Source organism: Corylus avellana, chromosome 3, assembly GCF_965113065.1.
Source record: "Corylus avellana chromosome 3, dhCorAvel1.hap1.2, whole genome shotgun sequence".
Taxonomy (NCBI): Eukaryota; Viridiplantae; Streptophyta; class Magnoliopsida; order Fagales; family Betulaceae; genus Corylus; species Corylus avellana.
The window spans coordinates 28,744,629-28,771,176 of record NC_142492.1 but is presented as its reverse complement, the minus strand read 5'-3'; the positions used below and the strand labels follow the sequence as shown (position 1 = coordinate 28,771,176).

Here is a 26,548-nt window from a genome sequence, read left to right as displayed (position 1 = left end):
CTACGCTAACGTCCCACTGCCAATTTATTATTAATTTTTTCTTTTCTTTTAATAGGGGCTAATCGATGGGTGGATTGGCCACACATCAACATAGTAATATAATTGTATAATATATTGAGATCACTTAGCCAAAAATTTATAAAAATGTCAATCATTCATGTGTAATGAATGGCTTGAAAATGTTTTCAAATGGTAATTACACCTTATAAAGCGGAAGTCAGTAGTTCGATTTTTTCTCCCCTCTTTTTCTCCCTAGAAATGCTAGAATTTAATAAAACCCCCACATTTTGCCCATCAAAATCCTAAGTGGCAAAGTGCACATGGCTCAAATTGATGTAAAAGGGCACATGACCCAAGTTGATGGCAAAAGACACTTTGCCACCTAGGCTTTTGATGGGCAAAATGTGGGGGTTTTTATGGAAAATGCTTTCTTGCATTCTACCCACCATCTCCCCACCATCTTTTTTTTTTTTTTTTTTTAAATTGAAAAAAAAAAAAAATCAAAATGCAAGTGAAGAGCTAGTGAGTAGATGGTGGGTAGAATGCATTGTAGCATTCCTCGGGGTTTTATTAGATGAGAAATGTTTGGTTGCATTAAAAAGTCAATCTTCTGGCTATTTTAATCCTAAGTGGCATGACCATTTTAATTTTTTATTGTTTAAAATCTTTTAATTTTAAAATCAAAATTAAAATGATAACAAATTAATAAATAAAAAGGGGTGGTGGCCGGCCACCCCAGTTGAGCCTTGGGGGTGGCCAAACCACCCCCCCCCCCCCCCCCCCCCAAGCCCCAAGGGTCAAAAAGAAAAAAAAAAAAAAAATTATGGGTTTTATGGGTTTGGGCCTTGAACCACCCCCAAGAGGGCCATGGGGTGGCTTCGGCCACCCCCAAGTGACTGGTGGGAGTGGTTGAAGCCACCCCCATGGCCCTTGGGGGTGGATCGGCCACCCCCAAAGGCCAAACCCACCAAAAAAAAAAATTAATGGGTTTGGTGGGTTTAGCCCTTGGGGGGGTCGAACCAACCCCCCAAAGGACCATGGGGGTGGCTTCAACCACTCCCAAGTGGCCGGTGGGGGTGGTCGAAGCCACTCCATGATCCTTAAGGGTGGATCGACCACCCGCAAGCACCAAACCCACCAAACCTATAATTTTTTTTTTTTTTGGCCCTTGGGGGTGGTCGAAACACCCCCAAAGGGCCATGAAGCCACCCCCAAGCGGCTGGTGGGGGTGGTCGAAGCCACCCCCAACTGGCCCTTGGGGGTGGTTCAACCACCCCAAGGCTCAACTGGGGTGGTTGGCCACACCCCAACCACCCCTTTCTCTGTTTTTTTTTTTTTTTTTTTTTTTTTTAATTTTTTATCATTTTAATTTTGATTTTAAAATTAAATGATTTTAAAAAAATAAAAAATTAAAATGGGGCCATGTAGGATTTATATGGTCTAAATATGGACTTTTTAATAAAACAAAGCATTTCTCTTATTAGATTCTAGCATATCTCTTTTCTCCTCTTATGCGAAAAAAAAAAAAAAAAAAAAAAAAAATTGGTTTGAGTCCAACCACCTCTTCACCTTAAGAGTTGATTGGCCAACCTCGTAAGCGGATTGGAGGTAGCCAAGCTAAACCATCCAAAAAAGCTAGGTTAAGTTTAACTTAACTCATTTAATTGATTCTAATTCGCTAATTTTACGTTAAGTTCATATCAAGTTTGTAGGTCGTGTAAAATATTGTTAACTCTACTCAATACTTGCCCTACTTGGAACTTGGAAGGCAAACATTCATGGTTTTTCACTTGTTTCTGGATTTGAACTCGTTCGGATATTCATGGCTTTCACTTGTTTCCGGAGTTTAATTTGTTTTGGCATTCATGTGAAAGTCCTCTGCTTTTGCTATTAATTAAAAAATAAAAAAATTCTCATTGCTCGATGATACTAAGAGAAGATCATTTAACAATATATACATAAATGACAAACAGAAAGTTGATTTGATTCATTATTCCCAATTTTATTAACATCTAATCCCCCCACATTTGGGCTCGTTTGCTAATATTTTTTAGGATTAGTATTATTATTATTATTATTTTTAGTAATAAAACAAAATATTAACAAACAATTCAATACATAAAATACTTATAAAACACTAAAAATTACTTTTACATTTATTTCACATAATAACTAAAAAGTTATAAACACAATTTAAAAAGCATTACCAAACAAGAAGTCTTTTTTAAGCATAGTCTTGAGAGGGTGGGAGAGGTTCATAGGAGGCAATAAAAATGTCTCCATATACCAGGCCAGCCAACCCTCCCCCAACAAGGGGACCAACCCAGTAGATCCAATTTCTGGAGAAGTCTCCGGTTACGACGGCTGGGCCGAATGACCGGGCCGGGTTCATCGACCCGCCACTAAATGGGCCAGCAGCCAGGATGTTGGCCCCCACAATGAACCCAATTGCAATAGGTGCAACTATACCGATGGAGCCCTTTTTGGGGTCAGCTGCCGTGGCATAGACGGTGTAAACAAGTGCAAAGGTTATGACAATCTCCATCACCACGCCTTCAACTGCACTCATTCCTGAAGCAACTCCATGTGTTGGGACGCTCTGCCAAATTCAAAGGTCACAAGCTGGCTTAGGCTTACCATAATTTGAAATTTAACCAACAAAAAAGATTTATCAACCATTTTTTTTTTGTGAGTAATTATTAACCATTTATTAAATATAAACATTAAGAGTCAATTCGTTCTTTTTGGCTTTCAAAAAGTAATTTTTAGGTGGAGACTGAAGAACTAACATAAAATGATTTTTTTTTTAAAAAAAAAAAACCATTTTATCTCTATTATTTGACAAAAATTAAGTTTCTATTTTTTAATGTGTTTTGGGTGGGGGGGGGGGGTTCAATTTGAAAAAAAATCAAATTTAATCTTTACGTTTTCATGTGATTTCAATTTAGTTCTTAGGTTTTTAATTAGGTCTCTAGGTTTTCTTTTGGTTTCAAATAAGTCTCTCCGTCAACTACCCATTGTCCAATTAGTTAACCGTCAGACCAATCAGTTAATGTAACGTGACTTTTATTTGATATGTTAAGTGTTAACTATACGTGTCAGGTGGAACAAATACTTTAAATTATAAATATACCCTAAAAAATTAAAAACTTATGGTATATTTGTAATTTAAAGTGTTTGTGTCATGTGACATGTATAGTTGCCTCTTAAGGTGTCCAACGAGAGCCAAGTGACATTAATTGATTGGTTTAACATGATATATTGTTAATTAATTGGATAGTAAGTGAACAGAGAGATGTATTCAAAATCAAATGAAAACTTAAGGATCTAATTGTTGAAATTGAAAATTTCGGGATCGAATTGAAATTGCACAAAAATCTGAGGATTAAATTTGATTTTTTTTTTTTTTCATTTTTGTTTTTTATTTGAAAAAATTTCATGATAATGATATAACATAAAAAAGATAACGTTTGTATTTTGTGTTATTTGTTTTTTTAAAAAAAAAACATAAACAAACAAACAAAGAGTTTAACAGACAGATAATTATTTGTAATAAAATATTATAATTTTGCCAAGAAATGTACCTCGCCATTAGTGACGAATTGAAGGAGGAGGCAAGCAACAATGGAGCCTAGGCATTGAGCAATCCAATAAAAAAAGCCAGTTAGGATGGTTATGTTGCCTCCCACGGCCAATCCAAATGTGACAGCTGGATTCAAATGGCCACCGGAGATGTTGGCCGCAATGGACACCCCCACAAAGAGTGCAAATGCATGGGCCACCGCCACCGCTACAAGGCCTGAGGGGTCCAACGCTGCATCCGATGTGAGCTTATCTACACGTACAGATCCAAGATAAGATTCCCGAGTTATCATTCTCATCCCCTTTTTGTTTTTTAGCATTTATTTTGAATTTTCTTATTTTCCGTAAATTCTCAATTCTCAATATATACACAACCTTTTACGTGTTTTAATTATTACGTGCATGTCATGACACAATTAATTTCTGGACATATTTTCTCTTATTTATATTTATAAATTTATCATGTGTCTCTCATGCTAAATAACCTATTTTTTTAATATATATATATATATATATATATATATATATATATTTCTCAAGTGATAATATTACAGATGAGGAATGCTATCGCTCTTCTTAATACTACGTGGATATCATTTTCTAAAAAAAAAAACAAAAAAAAAGCTTACCCTACTAGTATCTGATCATATATATATATATATTTTTAAATAATATTTACCTAAAATTTAAAGAACACTATTATAAGAACATGCACTAAAAGAAAAAGCTTACCCTGCTAGTATCTGATCATATATATATATATTTTTAAATAATATCTACCTAAAATTTAGAGAACACTATTATAAGAAGATGCACTAAAAGAAACGGTAACATTTCTCGTCAGGGACTGAGTTTGAAAAATATTTTCCGACCGGATTTGGTAGAAATTTGTGCCATGTTTTACGCACTACTTACCGTAAGCAATGGCGGAACCGACGCCTGCAAAGACGAAAAGAAGGGTGGCAATAAACTCAGACAAATAAGCCTTGAGAGACCCAACACTGAAAGACTCCCCAAAACGACCAAAAGCTAACTTCACCATTTCGCTCAAACAGAGACTCCTTAGTTATCTCAATACACACACACACACATATATATATATATATAGAGAGAGAGAGAGAGAGAGAGAGAGAGAGAATGATGAAGAAAGGGCCATGGCCGGCACCGACCATGGGACCGGATGAATGGATGGGCGTGGTGCGATTGGGTTTTAGTGGCGCTGCCAACTGCCTTGTTTTGATAAACTATAGGCATTATGAGCGTAAGACAACCGACTTAACTTGTAATTAATGCCCACACAACAATTTAATAACAGCAGGGAGATAAGCATGTTCTTGTAGAATATTACCTAACATTAATTTAAGATGGATTGACATTAATTTTTAATTTTTAATTTCTAGAAATACAAAGAAAATGGCTATTGGGTTTGGGGGGGTGGGGGGAAGCGGAGTGACATTAATTAAAGATGGAATTCTGATATCTTTTTGTAAAAGAGTAATGATACATATTTACCTCATATCTTACTCTTATGTTATTAGGCCGGTTTGACAATGTCAAACTGCCTTTAAATCAACTTTTACTAAAAAATAAAATAAATTAAGAGATGATAAACATTGCTATATCAACCCGGTAGTATAAGAATGTGATAAAAGATAAGTGTTTAGAATTACTCTTTTCTGAAATGAGTAATTTTAAACACTCAACTCTCATTCCACTTAGTTGATGTGACGTGTCTGTCAGTTCTTGAAATTTTTTTCTTTTTTAATAACAGCTGATAGGCACTTTCACATTAGCCTAGTGCAATGAGAGTGATGGAAATTGAGTATATAATAGCACTACTCTTCCCAAATACGATCCTCTTTATTTCAAATAAAATGGAGATGAGTCATTTCATGATTAGTATTAGATTTAACATATGTAATAGTATATATGTTGATATATGTTAGCATGTCATTGGAACCATATATATCATAAGATGCAAGCAAAAAAAAAATCTTAAAGATAACATTACAATAAAATTTGTCTGGGCTTCAAACTTCTCTAAGAAAATTATTTAGAACTATATAATTGTTGGGTAATGGATTGGCCACGAAACCACAACGGGATTACTTGCCTCATACAAACCCATCGATAAAAGGCCCAAGCCCAAGTTGTACCGGCCCGCCGAGGGTAAAACGGGAAATAACTATTACAAGAAGGGAAGCCACGTTCATTGAGAACGTGGTTTAGCTTATGGCACCAAACCGAGCCACGTGTAAGCACGCTTGAGCTAAGAGCGCCATGCACGTTCTGCACGAACGTGACCGAGCCACCAATAGACTCCATGATCCCATGATCAAGAGTAACCCACGATCCCATGATCCACCCCTCTAGCATTGCGCACAGTAGATCCTTGGGAACATGGGGCCGAGAATTCAGGGATGATAACCGCAATCGATGCCTATAAAAGAGAAGTTCCAACCAGGTCTTTGGTTAATCACACTCAAGCTATCTTGCTCTCAAAAACTCTGTGAGATCCTCAACTGACTTAGGCATCAGAGGTATCTCCCGTCGACACCTCCCGGCAAGCTCTTATCCTACGTGTCTTATTTTGCAAACTAGCATCACTCGAATTGCCGAATCATACCTCTCGGAAAACTGTCTCCCAAGCTAAACCTTCAAGCTGAACAACTGGGAACCTCTGTCAATCCGAATGGCTGGATTGCTTTGCTGGAGGATCACATGAAGTGCATGTCTAAGGACATGGAGACCATTCAAAAGCAGAAAGCAAATCTCATTTCTCGACTCCCACTAAGGAGGGATCGGGAGCGTGAGGAAAGATGCAAGGAGAAGCGGCTAGAAGATGATCGACAAAGCTCTGCTTGGGACCATGATGAGACCGTTGAAGGCGGTTCCTGACATGAAAGGGACCAGGAAACTCCCAATGTCAATGATGAAGTGAAGGACCTGAAGTTGAAGTATGCGGAGATGGCTCAGCAAATGGCTCAGGGAAGAGAAGACCGATCAATCGTAGATGACTTGATGCAAAACACTAATTTGCCATTTACTAATTGCGTGACGAGATTCCCTTTTCCCGAGAAGTTTAAGGTCCCACATGTTGTGAAAATTTTAATAACTCGCAAGTGCACGAATCGTTTGCAGTAAATGGTTGCAAGTACGAGGTCGATCTCACAGGGAATTGTATTTTTGAAAAACAATTATGTCTAAACTAATTTAATCATAACCTAGTTCCAAAAGAGACTTGATTTTGGGTTTTGCAAATAAAAGAGAAAACATAAACTAAATAAAGTAAATAATCAAAAGATAAAGTACTAAGGTTGTGGAGTTCACACTCACCAAATCATAGCAACATGTTTCATGTTCATCAATATTATCCAAAGTTTTCACAATAAAATCTTCGGTATGTTTTACTTTCGCTGAGTTAATCAAAACAATCCAATGTATCAATTATTTAACACAAATTACAAAAGAAATTCAATTTAATTTAAATCATCAAGTGTATCCGTAAATCACAAAAGATATCCAAATTAAATCAAAACATCAATTGTATCCGTAGAATAAATCACAAGGGATATCCAATTTTTTTTATGAATTAAAAACCAAGCAATCAATTGTATGAAATTATCTCAAATCATCAAATATATCATTAAATCACAAAAGATATCCAAGAATCATCTCAACAATTGATTTGAAGTAAAAAAAAATTGAAATATTAAAGCTCAATAAAATTGGATAATATTAACTTACATGAACACAATGTTGCTCTTCATTGATGAGGTTTCATCATCAACCTTAGTTGAGAATTTAGCTTCACATGACTATGAAAAATAAAATCTAAACCTAAGGAAAAACTAAATTAAAAAGGAAAAAAGTTGTGAAATTTCGGACTTGATTTCCAGCCTACATTTCTTGAGGCTTAGCAGTATATTTATGGAGGATTCTAAGGCTTAAAACCCTAAAAACGGTGTTGGTGCCAACCTGTCAGACGAGTGCGCTCGATCGCACTCGTGCATGCGTTCTTCCTTCTGCGGCCCAGCGCTCGCGTTGATGGAATGCTTGTGGGTGCAGGTGCGCTCGAGCGCAACCCTGTTGGGATTGAGCGCAAATGCACTCAAGCGCAAGATTGTGCGCTCGATCCTACTTCCTCAGATGGCTATTTTTCCAACTTTCTTCCATTTAGGAAAGGCAAATGTAGCCCAGTTTTGAACATTGCCTTGTACAAGCAAACTTTGTGTTTGTCCTCTTGGACAATCGCTCCATTCTGTCTTTCATCAAACCGAAGGTTCACCGATAACGAAATAAAGCATCTTCCTGTAACCCGACCTTCGTCGGTTGACTTAAGTGTCGACCGCTAAAGGGCCGGGTATGACTCGCCCATGCCATTAGAATCCGACCCGTGACCCATGAGGTAAAGAACACTCGGAATCAAAGACCGCGAAATGCAAGGATAACCACCTCGAATTAGTATGTGAGCAACACTCAACTAAAGAAAACGGAGGTAATCAAGAGCTGGACTACCTGAACCAACAAATTGTTCACAAACAGAGATTCAGTCAACTGAAACCCTAAAGAAGTGTGAAAATGGGGAAAAAAATGGCTAAGGACCCCTTTTATAAGGGCCTTGGAGGAGAAGCACTTGAGTGCACAAGGATGGTGGCACACACGCAAACCTAGGGTTGCCTCCCTAAAAAGCCCCAAAAACTCCCATCTTTCCACACTCGACCAATACCAATTTTAATAATAAAAATTGTGAAATATTTAAAATAGGTCAAACATCGAGGTATTACAAGATGAGACGTAGTATGAGACAACAAAGTAAGTTAGATGGCGAATAAGTCACATCATGAAATGCTTTAAGTTTACTTATTTTCAATAAGTACTTTACTTATTTTCAATAAGTACTTAAGGGTACAAGAGATAAATAATTGAATTTTTTTTTTTTTTATCTCATTTATGATGTTATGTTTAGAACTTTTAAATTTGACTTTTCCAATTCATGCATTTAATGTTCTTGATATGTCATGTGTGTTATATTTATGACATTTTTCGCCTCTAAGACTTATAGGTTAACAAATTGGATAATGATTTTCTACAATTTTTAAAATTATGTAAATTCAAGTCATTTCTTGCATCGGACAATTTGAAAAATGTTACCTATTAAAAATTTATCATGTTACTAATAAGAATTGAGTATATTTTCTATGGTTGTACATACGAGCGCTTATTAATCGCAACTAACTGCTAACCGTTGTCTAACTGCTATCCACATATGAGGATCTAGATAGCGGTTTTAGAGTATGCACATGGGTTTAGTAATTACTCTGATAAGTATCGAATGTTGCACATGCAAGTCCATTAACTTGTATATGTTAATTCCTTAGCATCGTTCTCTTTTTGATTTTGTATTGTTTTAGTGTTTTCAAGTTCTATATGAAGATGCAAGCAAATTTTATTGATTTTGGGTTGGAGACATGACTTTTTTGAGATTCTGAAGAAATGGGCTCGAGTACAAAACTGCATGTGAGCGTAAGTGAGCTCGAGCGCATCACAAGTGGGCTCGAGCACAAGTGAGCTTGAGCACATCAACATTGGGCTCGAGGAAAATAAAGGTGCCTAGCGCGGGCAAAATCCACATAGCCCACAAGAGATCTTGGAGAGGGTCATAAAATTGATAAAATGCTTCCGTTCGAGTGGGAGTTGGTCCAATGTGGTGATGAATTCACACATAAGAGGGAGATTTTTGAGTATATGTGTGAGTGTAAAAAGAATAAAATCTCATATTGAAAATATATAAGAAGTGTGAGCGGATAATATAGTATTGTTGGGCTCAAACTCATAGGCTTAAGCTTATGGGTTGTGTAATGTCTCAATATGCTATATTATGGCTCACTAAAAAGACTATCCAAAGTATCAATCTCCCTAACAGTCGTAAACCTCTCAAGAGAGGGAGGTGCTTAGCATAGAGAAATTACACAAAAACATCTTCTTGAAGGCTTGAAGAGTTGAAGAGAATATGAATATGGCAAAAGGCCATTCCAACACCACCATGAGGAGCTAAATTCGTAATAGGGTGTTGATGTACCCATTTCCAAATAACAATGGTTTAATTGTATTTAAATTTATGGTTTTTCCATATACATGATGGTTGTATAACTAAGAGAATTGTTTTTAATGTTTATATTAAATCTTGATAGAATTCTTATCTTGTCTCAGAAAGCTTTTTATCTTGATTGAAATCAATCATTCTTATTTTATGTGATTATAAGAATGATGGTTATGCAACGGTTTTAATTGACACATGATCAAGAGGGTTTGATAGGTCATGCCTAGGGAAGACGAATCGTTCTATACCTTAGTTTAGTGTAATTTAGGTAGATGATTCGTACTAATTAAAAATGAGTTATACTTATCACTTGATTGCGTATAACTAATTAAGAGATTTGATAGTCCGTAACTAGGAAAGATGAACCGTACCGCATCTAGAGGTTAGGTAGACGGTTCGTGCTAATCGAAGATGAATTATACTTATTTCTTAATAATTTTATTTTCTTAACTACTCAAGTGACACGAGTTTTATCATGCATAGAATGAATTTTCCTTGTTCAAATATGATTAACTATTGTTATGCGGTTACCGGTGAAGTCAATCCCCTATTATTTTCCCCATTACAATTTATTTTACTTTTACTTTTATGCATTTAGTTTTCAAATAAAAATAAAACAATAATCTTTTGAATTAGATTATAATTAATCTTGAAAAGCTTAATAACAATATCAGCACAGTCCTTGAGAGTCGACTCCCTCAATATACCTATCTTACAAGGATTTATTCTATTGCGAGTGGTAATTTATTATTGATAATGTTTGCACAACGAGAAGACCACATTAGCATTCCCATACCCTTATATATATATATATAAACAAATTCACTTAGCGTGCCTTGTAATTTGTATGTTTGTATATTTTGCATGAACTCACCATAGAGTGTTTGTATTTTCTTTGTTATTGTTAAGCTGGAATGTAAAAAACAAGATATGGATTTCGTCTAAAACACTAGGGCTTAAAAAAAAACACTAAAACATGCACAAAACATTTTCCAAATGGTTTAAAATGGGCTTTAATAGAAATCCCAAAAAAAAAAAAAAAAAAAAAAAAAAAACTAAAATAAGCCTAAAGGCCCATTACTTTATATGCTAATAACTGTTAATAACTCTAATAACTGTGTGGATAGTAGTTAGTAATTGCATGATGCAGATACAGTTACTTAAAAAGGTGATAATCACATAATGCGAATGCAGTTATTGCCAATATCAACATTCATGTCCGCATGTACAATCATAAATTGTCTTTTGATTTACTAAAAAAGAAACATATCTTTCAAATGAGTATAGAATATTTTAAAGGAGTTCAAGTAAGCAGAATCGAGTTTATATGAATTTGGTTCAAGAGCTTAAATTGAGTAAGTTTACAAGGATTTGATGGCTTAATATTTGGGCCTCAATTGTTATTACCCATTTATTAAATAGAGTGAGCTCCAGTCGAAGAGTTATACTTGATTATTTAAGCTATCACTCTATACATGATCAACTAGGTTCCTTTACTATATCATATATATAATATAGATTTTGAAAATTTTCACAATCTTTGAGCTTGGGCTTGGATTTAGTGTGCTGGTCCTACCGGGATAACAGGGGACAGATTCTGGCGGGAGTCGCGCACACAGACGCAGTCGTACGAAACAGTCTTCCAACTGCTCAAATCGTTTCATTTCAAAAGGTAGTCGGTGTGAGAGAGAGAGAGAGAGAGAGGAATGATATTGATTGGAGAGATGAATTAAATTCTCTCATTGAATACTCCCAACGACCTAACGGTGACCGTATTCAATTCCTAGCAGTAGCAGAGCAGCTTCGTTGTCTGTCTCTGGGCAAGTCTTGGTAATTATTTCCCATTTCATATTATTTCTCCCTATGAAAAAAAGAACTCGAATTCTGAGCCAAAGCAATCATACCCATTTCAGATCTCTCTCTCTCTCTCTCTCTCTCTCTGTTAGTCCCTGGGTATGTCTTGCCCCCATTAGATGAATCTTACACTGTAAAATATATTTTATGAGTGCTCTGTTCTGGTGGATTTTCTGTGAGCAAAACAATGATGGGTGGTTTTAGTGTTGTTGAAGACGCAGCAGTAGTAAGTGGGAAGAGAGAGAATGGAGATGGAAACTCGTATGCCAATTCCCAACACAGACGCTCTAAGAGGTATAGTTTTCAAACTTATTTGAGCATTGCTACTTACTTGTGTTTGTTGTTGTTGTTGTTTTTTATTTTTTATTTTTTATTTTTTATTTTTTATTTTTTTGTTCTAAGCAAACAAGGAAATGGGTATTCAAACTTATTCCAACTATAAGATTTTGTTGTTATAATCTGTTATTACTATATGTTAAGTCAAAATCGTAGTCTATTTTTTTGAGTTAAGTTATTATTACTACAAGATTTCATTATAGTCTTGTTTCTAAAAAAAGGTTTTTGGGAATTGATTGTTCATATGTTTTCTCTTTAAGTATTTGAGTCTTTGGGAAAAGTTGAGGCTAAGAGTTTTGAAGCCTTTGAATAAATGAGCATATGGGAGTTTGGTGAGTTAAGCAATGTGGGATTTGTGGGGTAGAGTTTTGGTGAAAAATTAGTTGTGCCCAATAAAAAGAATTGGGATAAGGCTTGTCAAGCTAAGTAGTTTAGGATATTCTATAGTCTGATACACTGATCCCTAATTCTTCTAAGACATTAGAATCATCATATTAGGATCCATCGTTTTATACGCTATTTAAGTCTGGCTTTTCCTTTCAGTGCTTCTGACAGGAATCGAACTGTTTCAAGAGGTGGAGTTTTGCATTCCATAAAGCAGGAGCAGAATGAAACATATGTGAGACCACAGACCTTACTTATGTTAGTAATACTAATCATCTCGCGTTATTGTATTTATACAAACGACTATGCTTAAAATCGTAGGTGAAAATGCAGCCTAAAGCTATATATTATAATCTTGAATAATGACAAAAAATAAAACCATTTGTTACCTTTTTGTTTTGTTTTGTTTTTTTATGAATAAACCAGGTGTTACTGCATTCAGCAAATGCTTCTAGGGAACAAAGTCGTCTGGATGACAATGTCAATTATAATAACAAGAATACTTCATCAAATCACCGGGCTTCCTTGGAAAAAGATGTAAGCACTGGAACTGGGTTTCTTTCTGTCTTTACATTAAGATGTGGGGTTAGATGAGTTCTCTGTATTTAATTTGAAATGCAGGTTAAGATCATGTGATGAATCTTTTTTGAAGTTGTCTTTGCTATCAGTTCGAATCATTCTTTACCTATCTCTTATTTGGATATAGATGTAAACACAAAACTGAATTAACAAACTCAAAGATATGAGTCATCTGAATTGGTATAAAGTGAGCGGTATTCGACAAGCGATCCATCACTACCCAAATAGAATCCGGACCTCCTTGTGTCCTTGGAAATCCTGTCACAAAGTCCATACCACTCTCGTCCCATGTCCAAACTGAAATAGGAAGTGGCTCTAATGTCCCTGCAGGTCTATGATGCTCTGCTTTGACTTGTTAACAAGTCAAGCACAGCTCCACGTGAGAATTTGTGGGGGCTGAAACAGGCGTCTGTTTAGAGTAACTTTAGGGTTTGAGTTAGGTTAAATCTGGAGACTGATTAGGGTTTCAAACTTTCAACTTGGTTAAAATGTGGATGCTGATTAGGGTTTGTTTTAAAAAGAAAACTTCCATTTTTGAAGAAAAATACAGCTGGCCAGATTTTGTTAGGTTTTAGACTTAACAATTATTGACTTTTTTTGTCCTTTATAAGTCTTTTCGAGCACTCTAACATACCCCATATTAAACCCATGAAAGTAAAAGAGAAAATTAAGCAAACAACCACCACACATCAAATAATAATAATAAAAACTAAAACAGGAACAAAATCATAAAGTTACCCTGGGGGGTGTAGGGGAGTAATTCTAAGTGGCTTACTTGTGTCCTACTAAGAATGATGTGACTATTAAAATCACCATTGGGCTTTTGATTGATCATTATTGAATTTTGATCAAAGGGTGATTTTAATAGCCACATCATTCTTAGTAGGACACAAGTAGGCCACCTAGAATTACTCGATGTAAGTGTTACATGAGCACGATATTTATGCATATAATGTGAGAAGTCATGTGTACTAAAGAATACACTGTGAATGACGTTTAGAGTGCTGAATGACCAGCCCTAAAGATAACATAAATGTTTAATTAATTTTTTTAAAAAAATGTGTTTTTGTTTCCCATGAAATATTTAGCCCTATCATTATTATGGTTCCATCTATAACTGTATTTACTGGTTTACAGATTGAGCAGCTGCAATTGCATTTACAGCAAGAGAAATCTATGCGCATAATGCTTGACAGAGCAATGGGCCGAGCTTCAAGTACTTTATCTCCTGGACATAGGCATTTTGCTGCTCAGGTAACTTTTCCTATGATTTATAACTTTTCCTATGATATATACTTAAAATTCCAAAGAGCTATTTCTGAACTTTTCAAAATCTATATGACACTCTCCTTAGAATCTTGCCTAATCTTTGTTGATAATTTAAAATGTTCCACAAGCTTCCTAGATATAAAATTCGTACTACTATCATTATCCACAATTAGATCATATACATTTTTATTGATATTGCAGAAGTTCTAGAAAACATCGCAGTGAACTTCTTGTACTCCGATTATGGTTAAGAGGAATATGTCTCGTTCGCTCCACCTCTTGTGGGAAAATTTGATTTTTATGATGGCTGTCAATAGGCTGGTAGTGAGTGACATCTCTGATGCTTCTCCTATTGGCTGGTTGATTTTGGTTGGCATTAAGTCCCAATCTAGAGAGCATATCTCAGATCTTCGAAATTGCACTCTTGGCCTTTAAGCTCTGCCTAAATATCTTCTAATCCAAAAGCAATGTTGTTAGAATTGTTTCCTTTGCCTACGTTATTAGACATTTTGCCAAGAAATATCTCGCATTGATACCAATAACGCAATGGAAGGTAGAGGATAAAGAGTTAGCAATTGTTATCTCAAACAGTTTTGGAATCCACCAGGAAATAAAAGGAAAACTCTCTACAAGAAAATGTTATTTAATAATTGATGAGTGATAAACAAAAGTCTAAAACAAGGCCTTTTATTGGCTTCACTAAAAACCCCTAACCCTAGAGACAATTTATTTTGAAAATACCCTTAAGAATGAACATAATATAATCAAATTTGTGTGAAACCCTAGCCGTCATGTTGTGTGGTGCGCTGGTTGAAGTTGTGGTCGACTGTCCTATCAATTGGTGCACATAGGTCGACTGATTTTTGACAGATCTTTGATCAATGTTCTTGGGTTTTTGTATGATGCATCACTCAGACGAAGGATGGATTGACCGAATCATCGGCTACTCAAATCCCGCTGGTCTGTTTGAACAGGTTTCTCTTCGAACTTTTTTCCACTCAACTCCAGCTGCGTAAACGTGCATGAATGACCCCCGAAGTACTTACCCAATAAAACACCCCCTGAAGTATTCTACATCATGTAAAACTGAGAACTATGTTTGGCATTTTATGTTTAAAGTTCATATTTCCTGTCGACAAACTTGTAGGACCATAGAATTTTGACCTTAAACATTGGGGTTCCCTGGTTTTTTTATTCATGCAATTGTGAGTCTTTCATATAACTGCAGCTTTGACTTGCTTAAAATGACTGTCTAGCATGTGAAGTTTACCTAATACTTACTAAGTGGGAAAATTGACTTGCACACTTTGTGAAAATTTCTATATCTACTTATGCTATTAATATAAGTTGTGTATATTTTGGTGGCTACTTTAATATCTATATTTTTTAGCAATGAATATGGTGACTTAAACAGAGAATAACCGTAAGATTATTGTCCGATGTTCAGACAAAGGAATTGGTTTCTGAAATTGAATTACTTGAAGAAGAGGTTGCAAACCGAGAGCAGCATGTTCTCTCTCTCTATAGGAGTATCTTCGACAAGTGTGCTAGTCAGCCACCTTCAGAGCAAAACTCAGGCATGACTTCTCCAGCCCATACAAAGCACATGTCCAGGAAACATCCAAGTATCATTTCAAGTGCATTTTGTTCCTCAAAAAAGTTTCCATTGCACCCTCTGCAAGCTTTAGTTTCTATAGATGACCCATGGAAAAGAATCTCCAAGACTAGTCATACACCACTGCCCTGCAGCAAAGGCAACAACATTTATTTTGAAAAGGCTTCCCTTGACCCAGCTAAGGTATGATATATACATATCTTCTTTTTCATTTTGCAAATATACATTTGAATGTTGTTGGTATGCTTTTCTTTCCTTAATTGAAATCAATGCTCATATCCACAAAAAAGTATAATCTTATACTGTTACAAAGTTTTAATATTAAAACCTTGGATTTTGACTGAAACAGAATGTTTTACAAATTCATTTTTTATCCTTTTTATGCTAGTTGATGGTTATAAAAGCTCTGAAGAGAGTTTCTAAGTGTTTTTAAATGGAGATCCTATCATTTGTGCCGCTTCTGCCATGATCAAGTATAAGAAGAAGAAGAATGTGTCTTATGTCTCTTGTGGTTTTGGAAGTGGGGAGTTTCTTTTGGGCTGTTTGTAAGACATTAAAAGTGGGTCTCTCTATTATTTGATCATGATCCTTATCTCTTCTGCTGTTTGTTAGCATTAGAGACACATAATGTGATTTAGTTTTATTAATCTACTGAAATTTCGAAACCTCAATGGATAACTCAATCAGCTGGAGATCACGCCTCATGAAGCGAAAGTCATTAGTTAGAATCCTTCCTTTCTCCTCCCCCCCCTTGGGGTCAATTACTTATTAAAAAAAAAAATGTACTGAAATTTCCAATCAATTCTGAATTGGTTCTGCAGTTGATTGGTCAGAATGAAAGGGCAGTTGGATCGAGAGTGACATCATTTTGACCAATTTCTGATGAAGAAAAATTTCTTGTGGTGAATTTATTTAGCAGGTTTTCATTTACATATTTTGTGAACTCCATCTTAATATATAGATTTGTGCCTTCAACTTTTGTAGAAAGACAAAAGGGATAGATTTCCTTTGTCTGGGACATCCTGACAGACTTCTATATTTGCAAATCATTATGTGAAAGTAATATGTACTTCATGTTACTGGTTGCCATATAATGCCATGTGGTTGTCCAAACCTTCTAATCTCAATTATTTTTCAGGTAAGGGAAAAGGTTCCAGCAATGGCTAAAAAATCAATGTTGCGAACTCTAAAAGATCATCTCTACCAATGCCCAAGCAAGTTATCTGAGGAGATGGTCAGGTGCATGGCTGCTATATATTGCTGGCTTCGTAGTGCAGCATCTGTAAATTCTGAAAAGAACAGATCACCTTTGATGTCAAGGTCGTCCACAAAGGTCTTACAGCCTCAATGTGGTATTGGAGAGGACCAAAATTGTTCTTGCAAATCAATGATTGAAATATCTTGGATATCAACGGATAAAAGCCAGTTTTCTCGCGCTTCTTATTTCATCAACAACTACAGGTTACTTCTCTAGACATAGTTATGATTTTCAATAATTATAAATTAATTTCCAATAAGTGTAACTGTAATTAAAATAAAAAATTCGCAGAACAGATATTGAACTGATTCATCTATCTTGAGAACACGAAGATGTTCATTGGGGCATCATTTGGTGCAAGTTCCACTTGCTATTTTTTTTGGGTGTATGTGTTCTGATTTTGGGGATTTAGGTTGGATCTTCTCTGTAATAGGAAAAAGTTGGATGAATCCCTGAAAGCTTCATAGTGTATCTTTGCAAATTTTTTAGGGAAGTCTGACTTTCAAAGTTCTGACATTTTCATCTAATGGCACAATTATGCTAAAACATCCCCTTGAACGTTTATTGATATCCTGTGTATTAAGAAAGTTACTTAGTTTGTTAGGAGAAGTGGTTGAATAAGTGGTTAGTCTGTTAGATTTGTTTCATGGGTATTGTAGTCATTTTGCTCTCATCTCTAAACTCTATATATTGAATGCAAGAGGGCTATGATCATTATCTAACTAGCCTCTCTTTTCTGCTTATTTCTTTTCTAAATTTCCTAACATGGTATCGGAGCACTTCAATGAGATCCTTTCCTTTTCTTTTCTCTTTTGCCAAATACTTTTCTTTTCTCTTCCGCAAACACATTTCCTTCTAAGTTTCTTTCATTTCTTCTTCTAATCCTTCAAATGCTTGAAATACTTAAGTAGTCAAGCATTTCACGTGTCTTCTTGCGTCATTGTTGTTATTGTTGGTGATGGGAGTGTAAACAACATAACCAATTCAATGGTTGCTGTCATTTGGGATATTTGAGTTGAAAGATAAAAAGGAAGAATTCTTATTATTTCTCGATGATCCAAAGATACAGTTACACATTTATATAGAGAAGCAACATACACTACTATGGAATTACAATAAAAGAGAAAATGTATGGAAAGAAAATCAAATCTTGAAATTACATCCTAGAATAAACTAAAATCTAAATCATATCAGCCGCATATCATCAACACTCTCCCTTAAGCTGAGGCGAAGATATCTCGCATGCCCATCTTATTTTGCTTGTTTCTTACTACACCAGGTAACTAGATATCTCCCTTGAGTAGTCAAGTATTTTGCATGTTTCTCACTAGATCTAGCAACCATTGAGTGTTTCTTACTATGCCAGGTAACTAGATTTCTTCCGATAGTAGTGTAGTATCCCAAAGTAGATATTCAATCTATGACTGACCTAGCCTATTTTGCATCTGAATAAACTTCTACTTTTAGATGATCATGCCGGACAAACAACAACCATTTTCCCTAGTGAAGATTTCAAATATCGAAGTATTCTGTAAACTGCTTCCAGTGAGATTCCCTATTAAATGCATAAATTGGCTAACTACAATTGCTGCATAGGCAATGTTTGGAAGAGTGTGCGGTAAATATATTAACCTGCCAACCAGTTGTGGGTACTTGCTTCTATTCACCAAAGAACTCTCATCACTTTCTTCTAACTTGTTATTATGCTCTATTGAATTGCCAACAACCTTACAACTGAGCATCCTCTTCCGCTGGGAGAGGAAGATGTCCCAATCTTGCTTCTTCAATACCCAAGAAGTGTTTCAATGGGCCTAATTTTTTTTTTTTATTATTATTATTTTTTATCTCAAATTCATTTGCCAAATATTTGTTTCAACCTTTGTATATTTCCCCATTATCATTTCCAATCAATACGATATTGTCTACATAAACAATCAAGAAAGTTACTTTTGTACTTCCCCAACATGCATGTTCTATGAATAGCGTATGATCCGCCTGACTTTGGTTATGGAAAAATCTCTACATAACTCAAGAGAATCTCTTAAATCAAGCCCTCAGAGTTCGTTTCAGCCCATATAGGGCCTTCTTTAATTCACACACTTTACCTTTCGTAGAGGAGAATTGAGGACCAGGAAGGACTTCAATGTAACCTCTTCCTCTAGAACTCTATGAAAAAAAAAAAAAAATTGCATTCTTCACATCAAGATCCTGAATCACCAATCTAAATTCGCTGCCAAATAAAGTAGGGATCAAAAAGAATTTATCTTCGCTACCGGGGAAAAGGTATTCTTGTAGTCTATCCTATATGTCTGAGTAAAGCCTTTAGCAACCATTTTGGATTTATATCTTTCTACTGACCCATTGGCCTTATACTTCACTGTAAACACTCAGTTGCACCCAACTACCTTTTTTCCACTAGGCAACTCAACTCGCTCCCATGTGTTATTTTTTTGTAAAGCTCTCATCTCTTCCTACATTGCTTCCCTCCACATTGGATCATTAATTGCCTCTTGTAAATTTTAAGGGATAGATACAAAGGTACGAGGGGTGAAAGATGCTGATATGATATAAAGTTAGATATAGGGTGTTGAGTACAAGTTCTAACCCCTTCACATTGAGCAATAGGCAAATACGTGTCATCAACAACAGGTATTGAAAATTTTAAATCAGGGGTAAAAGTACTATCACCTGAGTCAGGATTAGATGTTTGGCAAGTAGCATTAGAAATAACCTTACATTTTTGGCATTTGAAGTAAACTTTGAGCTCCTCCACTGGTGGTGGCTTATACGACTGACAAAAGAAGACTCATTAGCAAGCGGCTGCTGTTTGTCATGCTCTAGCACAGGAGCAGAGACAGGTAAAGGACTACACATAGAAACTTCTCTTCGCTTGGACTCTTTCCCTAAAGAGAAGTTTGGGTGGATGAAAAATATGGTTGCAACTAAAAAAGGCGGCATTAGTAATTAATATAGATGATTCAGGTGGTATTTTTTGATTGAAACAATTTTTGCAAAAATGGTTTCATACAAAGGATTTGGGAAAACTTTGATACTTCTTGGGTGTTGAAGTTGCTAGATCTCATATTGTTATCAATTTATCTTAGAGAAAGTATGTACTTGATTTGTTAGAAGAGACATGCCTTTTAGGTAGTCGTCCCATTGATATTCCAATTGATCCTAGTAAGAAATTATTGAAAGATGAAGGATAAATGTTTAATGATCTTGCCAGATATTGTTAGTTAGTTGAAAAGTTGAACTATCTTACTACCACCAAACTATATATTTCATATACAGTTAGTCACTTCTTAGAGACTTTTAGGGTTCCACAGTGGGATGTAGTTATCCGTATCATTCGGTAACTGGACATATCAAAGTAGAAAGATTTACTGATACAGATTGGGCAAGATCTCCCTAGATAGGATGTTCACTACTGGATGTTGTACATTTGAAGGTGGAAATTTGGTTACTTGAAAGAATAAGAAACATACGGTTGTGGCACGTTCCACTACGAAAGCTACATATAGGGCAATGGCTGATACTGCTAGTGAGTTAACATGGTAACATTTTTTGCAGGTGATTGTTTTTTCATCTCCTACTCCAGTTCCATTATTTTGTGATAATTAAGGTTGCAATACATACTTCTTCCAATCCTATCTTCCATGAAAGAACCAAACATATTTAAGTTGATTATCACTTCATATGTGACAAGATACTCAATGGAGATATGGTTATACCATTTGTGAAGTCTAAAGATCAGTTAGTTGATATGTTCACAAAATCTTTGTGTAGAACTTGATTGGAGTTTATTTGTTCCAAGTAGCTTCTATAACATATTTGCTCCAGCTTGGGGTTGTGGGTGGGGGGAGAGAGTGTTAATAGGAACTTAGAGTAGTTAGTTTGTTAGATTTGTTACATGGGTAGTTTGGTCATTGTACTCTCATCTTTAAAATCTATAAATTGAATGTGAGAGGGCTATGATCACTATCTAACTAGCCTCTCTCGTTTCTATATATCTCTTTGCTGAATTCCCGGACATCTTGGATCTCTTGGAAGGAGAAAAAATTATCCAAATATTTTGTACCATAAAGGGGAAACCATTATTATAATGTCATTCACTGGAGCAATTTATCATACTGGACAATCTCTCAAAACCAGTTTGATCTGAGTTCACAAATATGAGTCTTATGGTATGTGAGTCCTTTAACATGTGCATTTAAATATTATTTGTTATTTGTGAGAAACTTAGTATAAAATATACAATCTCCTTCTATTGTTTAATCCTATGCAGGATGGCTAACTTGACATGTACATAACGTTTCTAATTTCAGAGTTTTAGTTGAACAACTGGAAAGGGTGAATGTCAGTCAGATGGAAAATGATGCCCAAACTGCATTTTGGATCAATGTGTACAATGCTCTTGTTATGCATGTAAGAATCATACCAAGTGTTGGTTTGCTCTTGCCAATTTTTGCTACATATAACTGTCTTTGTCTATTATGCCTTGTGCAGGCATATTTAGCATATGGGATACCCCACAACTCTTTGAGAAGGTTAGCATTGTTTCACAAGGTAGTGCTCTTCTTTGTTTTGCTCTAACCATTGATTAAAAAGAAGTTTTTAAGTCTCACAGTGTATACGAAAAACTACCAAAAAAAAAATTGTTGGAGCAGAGAATGTACAATTGCTTAAGCAAGCCTATCAAAATCTACAAGATTGCACTTTCCTTTTTTCTGACACCAAACCTGCCTTCCAGTGATGCCTGTACCAGGGGTATGTTTGAGAGATGCTTTGATAGTTTCACCAGTTCACCTATTCTAGAATTTAGCAAAATTCTTTTGTTCTCAAAATTGAGTTTATCAGGTTATTTCTATTGCCATTGCCCACTTTTTAGGAGGAGACATTCATTCCTTTATTTTTTTTAATAAACTATTTTTTGAGGGATATCAAATGGAGAATCAAACCATAAAGTTTTATAAACTCTCAGTAGTTTCCCAAGTTTCCATTGTCTTTTTTCCTCTCCTAATGTTTGTACCCTTTAGACTTTCTCTCTTTTCTGAAATTGTAAAAAATTTGTTGATGGATTTGTTTGTATAGTGCAGGCTGCATACAACATTGGTGGCCATATCATAAGTGCAAATGCTATAGAACATTCAATATTTTGCTTCCGAACTCCCCGAATTGGACGGGTATTCCTCTTACTGTCACTAAAGAACACAGAAATATACACATGCACAAATAGTGGAAAATATAGGTGGACCTCACACCATCCAGACAATTATTTTTATATCATTATGATTAACACCAAGAGATGAGTGGTGGTATTGGCTAGCTTAGTTGTAGATTGCTTCACTTGACCTACTTACCAGTCATGCTGCTTGTTTTCTTCTGTTTTTTGGAGATTCTATAAATATAGTCATGGTTAGACAAAATTATCCATATATAAGTTAAGTTGGATATGCCTTTAACTTATAACATGATTCCACTTATTTTTGAGATTACCGCTTGAACTGTTTCTTTCTTTCATAGAATAAATCTTAGGATGGAAAGGTGAATAATTAGGTGAACATCAACAGCTTTTAGTAACCAAGATGAGTTGCTTCCTTAATGTAAGCAGGAAGATAAAATTGTCAAAGGATTCTAATTATATAGCATTTCGTCAATGAGATACGGTTGCTTGACTATTTATCTGCCTTTACTTAAATTTCAGTGGCTAGAAAACATCCTTTCCACTGCCTTGAGAAAAAAATCCGGTGAAGAAAGACAACTCAGTTCAAAATTGGGTCTTCCAAGTTCCCAACCCCTTGTCTGCTTTGCCCTTTGTACTGGAGCTTTTTCTGATCCTGTGGTAAGCTTCTCACTTCTGTTACTCTTCCTTTTGCACGATAATGAAGTTTGAATATTATTATGTAAAGGTTATCAGTTATAATACTAAGTTCTTAGATCAAAACAAAATGAAATGTTAGATTTCACTGGTTCTCAATATCTGTTGGATGAGTCCATTGCATTCCATTGATGTTGCTTTAGTTAATTACCTGGTATTGGCATGTCATTCTGCAATTTAAAGTGTCCAGTAGCGTGTTTATGAATGTATTATGAGTCAGTTTTGTCCACTGTTAATATTTCTATGTTTGATTAATGTCTTCATCAAAATTTTGTTTGGTAATTTGTGAGGATGTAACTTTTATGCTCTATAGTCAGGGCATGTTTGGGTGTGCGTTTGAGGGGCCTAAAGTTCATTTAACACTCAAAAAGTCCGTTTGAAAAAAAAGTTCTTGTTTGATAATTTGTGAGGATGTAACTTTTATGCTTTATAGTTAGTATTGTATAACTGGAGAGCAGTTCTGGTTTTCATCTACATGGTGGGCTGGATCAGTGCTGATATGATATGTGAATGCAATAAAACTTGAACAGTAAATTTAGGGGTCGTAGAGCCAACTTGAAGGAAACCTCTCTCTCTCTCTCTCTTATTCTCCCCTCTCCTCAACACCATGCCTATATGGCCACCATTAGCACCACTGTTACCCTGACCTCATTTCATGAGGCCAATAAACATCCTCAATGGCGTGAGGCGATGGCTACCAAAATCGAAGCATTGGAAGCCAACCACACTTGGCGCCTCCGTCCTCTTCCTCTTGGAAAACATGTGATTGGTTGCAAGTAAGAAAACGGATGCGCGTTAGCGCAACGGCTTTTGCTCTAGCGCGCTCAGTCCATTGCTGAAACCTGAACAGTAAAATTAGGGTTCATTGAGGCAACTTGAAGGAAACATGAACCTCGCTACAATTATTTCAATGACATCATTCCCGGTGTCTTCTATGAGGGTGATAGAAAGATAGTGCTTAGGCATGTAGTTTTACTTACAACTTCTCTTTCCACTTCTTGGTTCAGGGCCGGCTTAATAGTATAGGCAAACAAGGCCCCTGCTTATGGCCCTAAAAAAAGGTCGTTTATACAAAATTTGTAAAAATAAAAAGTAAAAGAATGTGGATGGCCGTAGGAAAAATAAAATGAGAGGAGGGCCATTTGGCATCCTATTAGGGCTTAGAAAAAGAAAAAAAAAAAAAAATTACTTCAATTGAAATACTAAGCTATATAAAAAAAATTAGATTTTTTGGTAAATGTTTGCATTGGTTATAGAATATTATTGACAATACCTGTCACAGTTGCTTTTACGGCAATAAGTTTTTCAAAACTAAAATTAATCGACTGTCACAAAAAGTATCAAATTGAGTCATATTTAATATAAAAAATTATAATATCACTATTTTACAATCAAATAGCCCCATCTTAACTTTTTGCCCTAAACCTCAATTTTCATTGAGCCGCCCATCGTGGCTAACCTTTTTAACTTATTTTCTCCCCCAAATTAGCTTGTTTTGGCTGCTTTTGGCAACCAGTTGAAATGATGGAATAACTTCTGTAATTTGCTTTGATTGTAAGTCATGCTTCCATGGTGTTACTTACGAATTCATCATGATCTTGATATGCTGCTTAGGGTTGATTAATAGCTTACTAGTTAAATTTTGTGCAGCTAAAATTCTACACAGCATCAAATGTTAGAGAGGAATTGGAAGCCGCGAAAAGAGAGTTTCTTCAAGCAAATGTAGTGGTGAAGAAGTCTAGGAAAGTGTCTCTACCAAAGGTGCTGGAGAGATATGCTAGGGAAGCATCTGTAAGCTCGGATCATCTTTTAACATGGGTCTCTGAAAATGTTGATAAGAAGCTACATGATTCTATACATAAATGCATTGACCAGAAATCCGGCAAGAGGGCATCTCAGATCATAGAGTGGCTGCCTTACAGTTCAAGGTTCTGCTACTTGTTCTCAAAGGATTTAACAGAGAAGCCATGGTGGTTGTGAGGGTCTTCCCAAATTTATGCACTTTCTTCCGGACCACTATAATCTAACCTAATATCAGATAATTTTCTAATGGCTTGAATTTCGTAATTTGAAAATCTATAATTTCTCTAAAATTGTAGAGATTCTGATCTGCTGATTTTCTAGTCTGATGAGCTTAACATTGTAATTGCATGTAATATATAGCACCAACTTTAGCTGTTGCGTGAGTAAGTTTGACTTCTTAATGTAAGAACACTTTAATGTAATATTATTGAAGTATTCATTATGATTTATGTAGTTTTTTTTTAAAAAAAAAAAAAAAAAAAAAAAATTCTCCATTTCCTTGGATTAAATACCTATTCTTGGCTACTTCATACGTTAATAATGCTATATTATTCTTTTGCTTAACTATATACTATCATTATTAACTGATGGCCATAATTTATGGGTGCGAACAATCCTTTGGAGCCACACCCCCTAATGAAAAGCTAGCAATTTAATCAGTTCCGTGTAAGAAAACTTTCAAGGGTGTGGGTCACGTGATTGGGGTTTACTCTGTAGGGGTGGGTTTGAAGGGCTCTGCCTTAGAGAGGTTCCTCGACATCTCAAAAAAAAAAAAAAAACTGATGGCCATAATTGGTCATGCCTCTCTCTTCATTAGCATAAATTAAGGGATTTTTGGTTTCAGATATTTGATTGCTTTCAAATTTGATCATAATTGATTCAGATATGATTGTAATTTCAAACATTTCAGGTAGTCAGATTGGATTGTATTCAAATATGATACTATCTCTATATATGTCTTATTCTCATTTATCACAATTCTATTATAAATATGAGTTTTATGTATTGTAAATTTTATAGAAGAAATACGAGCAAAATGTAACCATTTGTGTTTTATCCTATGTCTTTATTTTACTATTTCGCCTTTTACTTATTTATCCATTGCATTATCTTTTCTTTTAACAACTGCATCCCTAAAATCAAATGCTATAGCTCGAGATAGTTGACCTATTACAAAAACAAAAACAAAAAATTGAATAAAATTTGTTTTCGTAAAAAGAAAAGAATTTTTTTTTTTTTTTTGCATTCTAGCATCTATCAGACTATCACGTATATCTTCGTTGAATTGGCATGCTCTATCTATCCTTAATTAGAAAGAACAAAAAAATGATAATGGTGAATTACATGCCAACTCAACTAAGATGCATGCAAAACTGACGCCATAATACAATTCATACCATGATTACATAAAAGAGGGTGTTGTTTAGATTAATCCATGAGTCAATGCGCCAAAACATATAAAAGCTCAATTTTTTTTTTAAGTATTAATTGTATAAGTTTTTAAAAAATGTGAAAGGGATAATTCCGTTACTTTTTCTCCCAATTTATTAACTGATGAACACCAAATATTGCATATTTGGGATTCTTAATTTGTATTTGTTAATCCTTTAGCTTTATTATGTTCTGATGTTTGTGTTAGTTTTGGTGTCTTAGTGTTTTGCAGGTTGTTAAGAGAAAATTGCGGTCTCAATGTGAAAGTTGCAAAAAAGTTGGAAAAAGAGAATTTCTAGAAGTGGGATCAAGCGCACGTCACTACGCTCAAGCGCACCTGCACTCGAGTCCAGCAAGGGCACGCTTGAGCACACTCCCACCTATGCCCAAGCAAGCAATGCCCAAGCGCTGCACCGCAGGAGAGCTGATACATGCCTGAGTGCGATCAAGCGC

The 26,548-nt window shown here is 35.4% G+C and overlaps 2 protein-coding genes across 2 annotated transcripts; one reads left to right on the top strand and one right to left on the bottom strand.

Annotated features, from left to right (window-relative positions):
- Positions 1 to 2,224: 2,224 nt before the first annotated feature.
- TIP2;2 (tonoplast intrinsic protein 2;2) lies at positions 2,225 to 4,636 on the bottom strand. The gene is made up of 3 exons (XM_059588047.2): positions 4,498 to 4,636; positions 3,585 to 3,835; positions 2,225 to 2,599 (listed from the first exon to the last, which is right to left on the bottom strand). Exons 1-3 carry the CDS (start codon positions 4,622 to 4,624, stop codon positions 2,225 to 2,227), a joined length of 753 nt encoding a protein of 250 aa, XP_059444030.2. The 5' UTR covers positions 4,625 to 4,636.
- A 6,570-nt stretch (positions 4,637 to 11,206) lies between these two features.
- On the top strand, positions 11,207 to 25,113 carry LOC132176066 (electron transporter, putative (Protein of unknown function, DUF547)). The gene is made up of 11 exons (XM_059588181.2): positions 11,207 to 11,833; positions 12,419 to 12,494; positions 12,686 to 12,796; positions 13,976 to 14,092; positions 15,555 to 15,905; positions 16,861 to 17,183; positions 21,309 to 21,408; positions 21,490 to 21,549; positions 22,080 to 22,166; positions 22,688 to 22,825; positions 24,512 to 25,113. The coding sequence occupies exons 1-11, from the start codon at positions 11,727 to 11,729 to the stop codon at positions 24,839 to 24,841; spliced, it is 1,800 nt and encodes a 599-aa protein (XP_059444164.2). The 5' UTR covers positions 11,207 to 11,726; the 3' UTR covers positions 24,842 to 25,113.
- The last annotated feature ends 1,435 nt before the right edge of the window (positions 25,114 to 26,548 follow it).

Coding starts and splice junctions, on each gene's coding strand:
- LOC132176066 (XM_059588181.2), top strand. CDS start 11,727: ATGATGGGTGGTTTTAGTGTTGTTGAAGACGCAGCAGTAGTAAGTGGG. Junction 12,495..12,685: donor AGGAGCAGAATGAAACATAT/GTGAGACCACAG, acceptor TGAATAAACCAG/GTGTTACTGCATTCAGCAAA. Junction 14,093..15,554: donor ATAGGCATTTTGCTGCTCAG/GTAACTTTTCCT, acceptor TCCGATGTTCAG/ACAAAGGAATTGGTTTCTGA.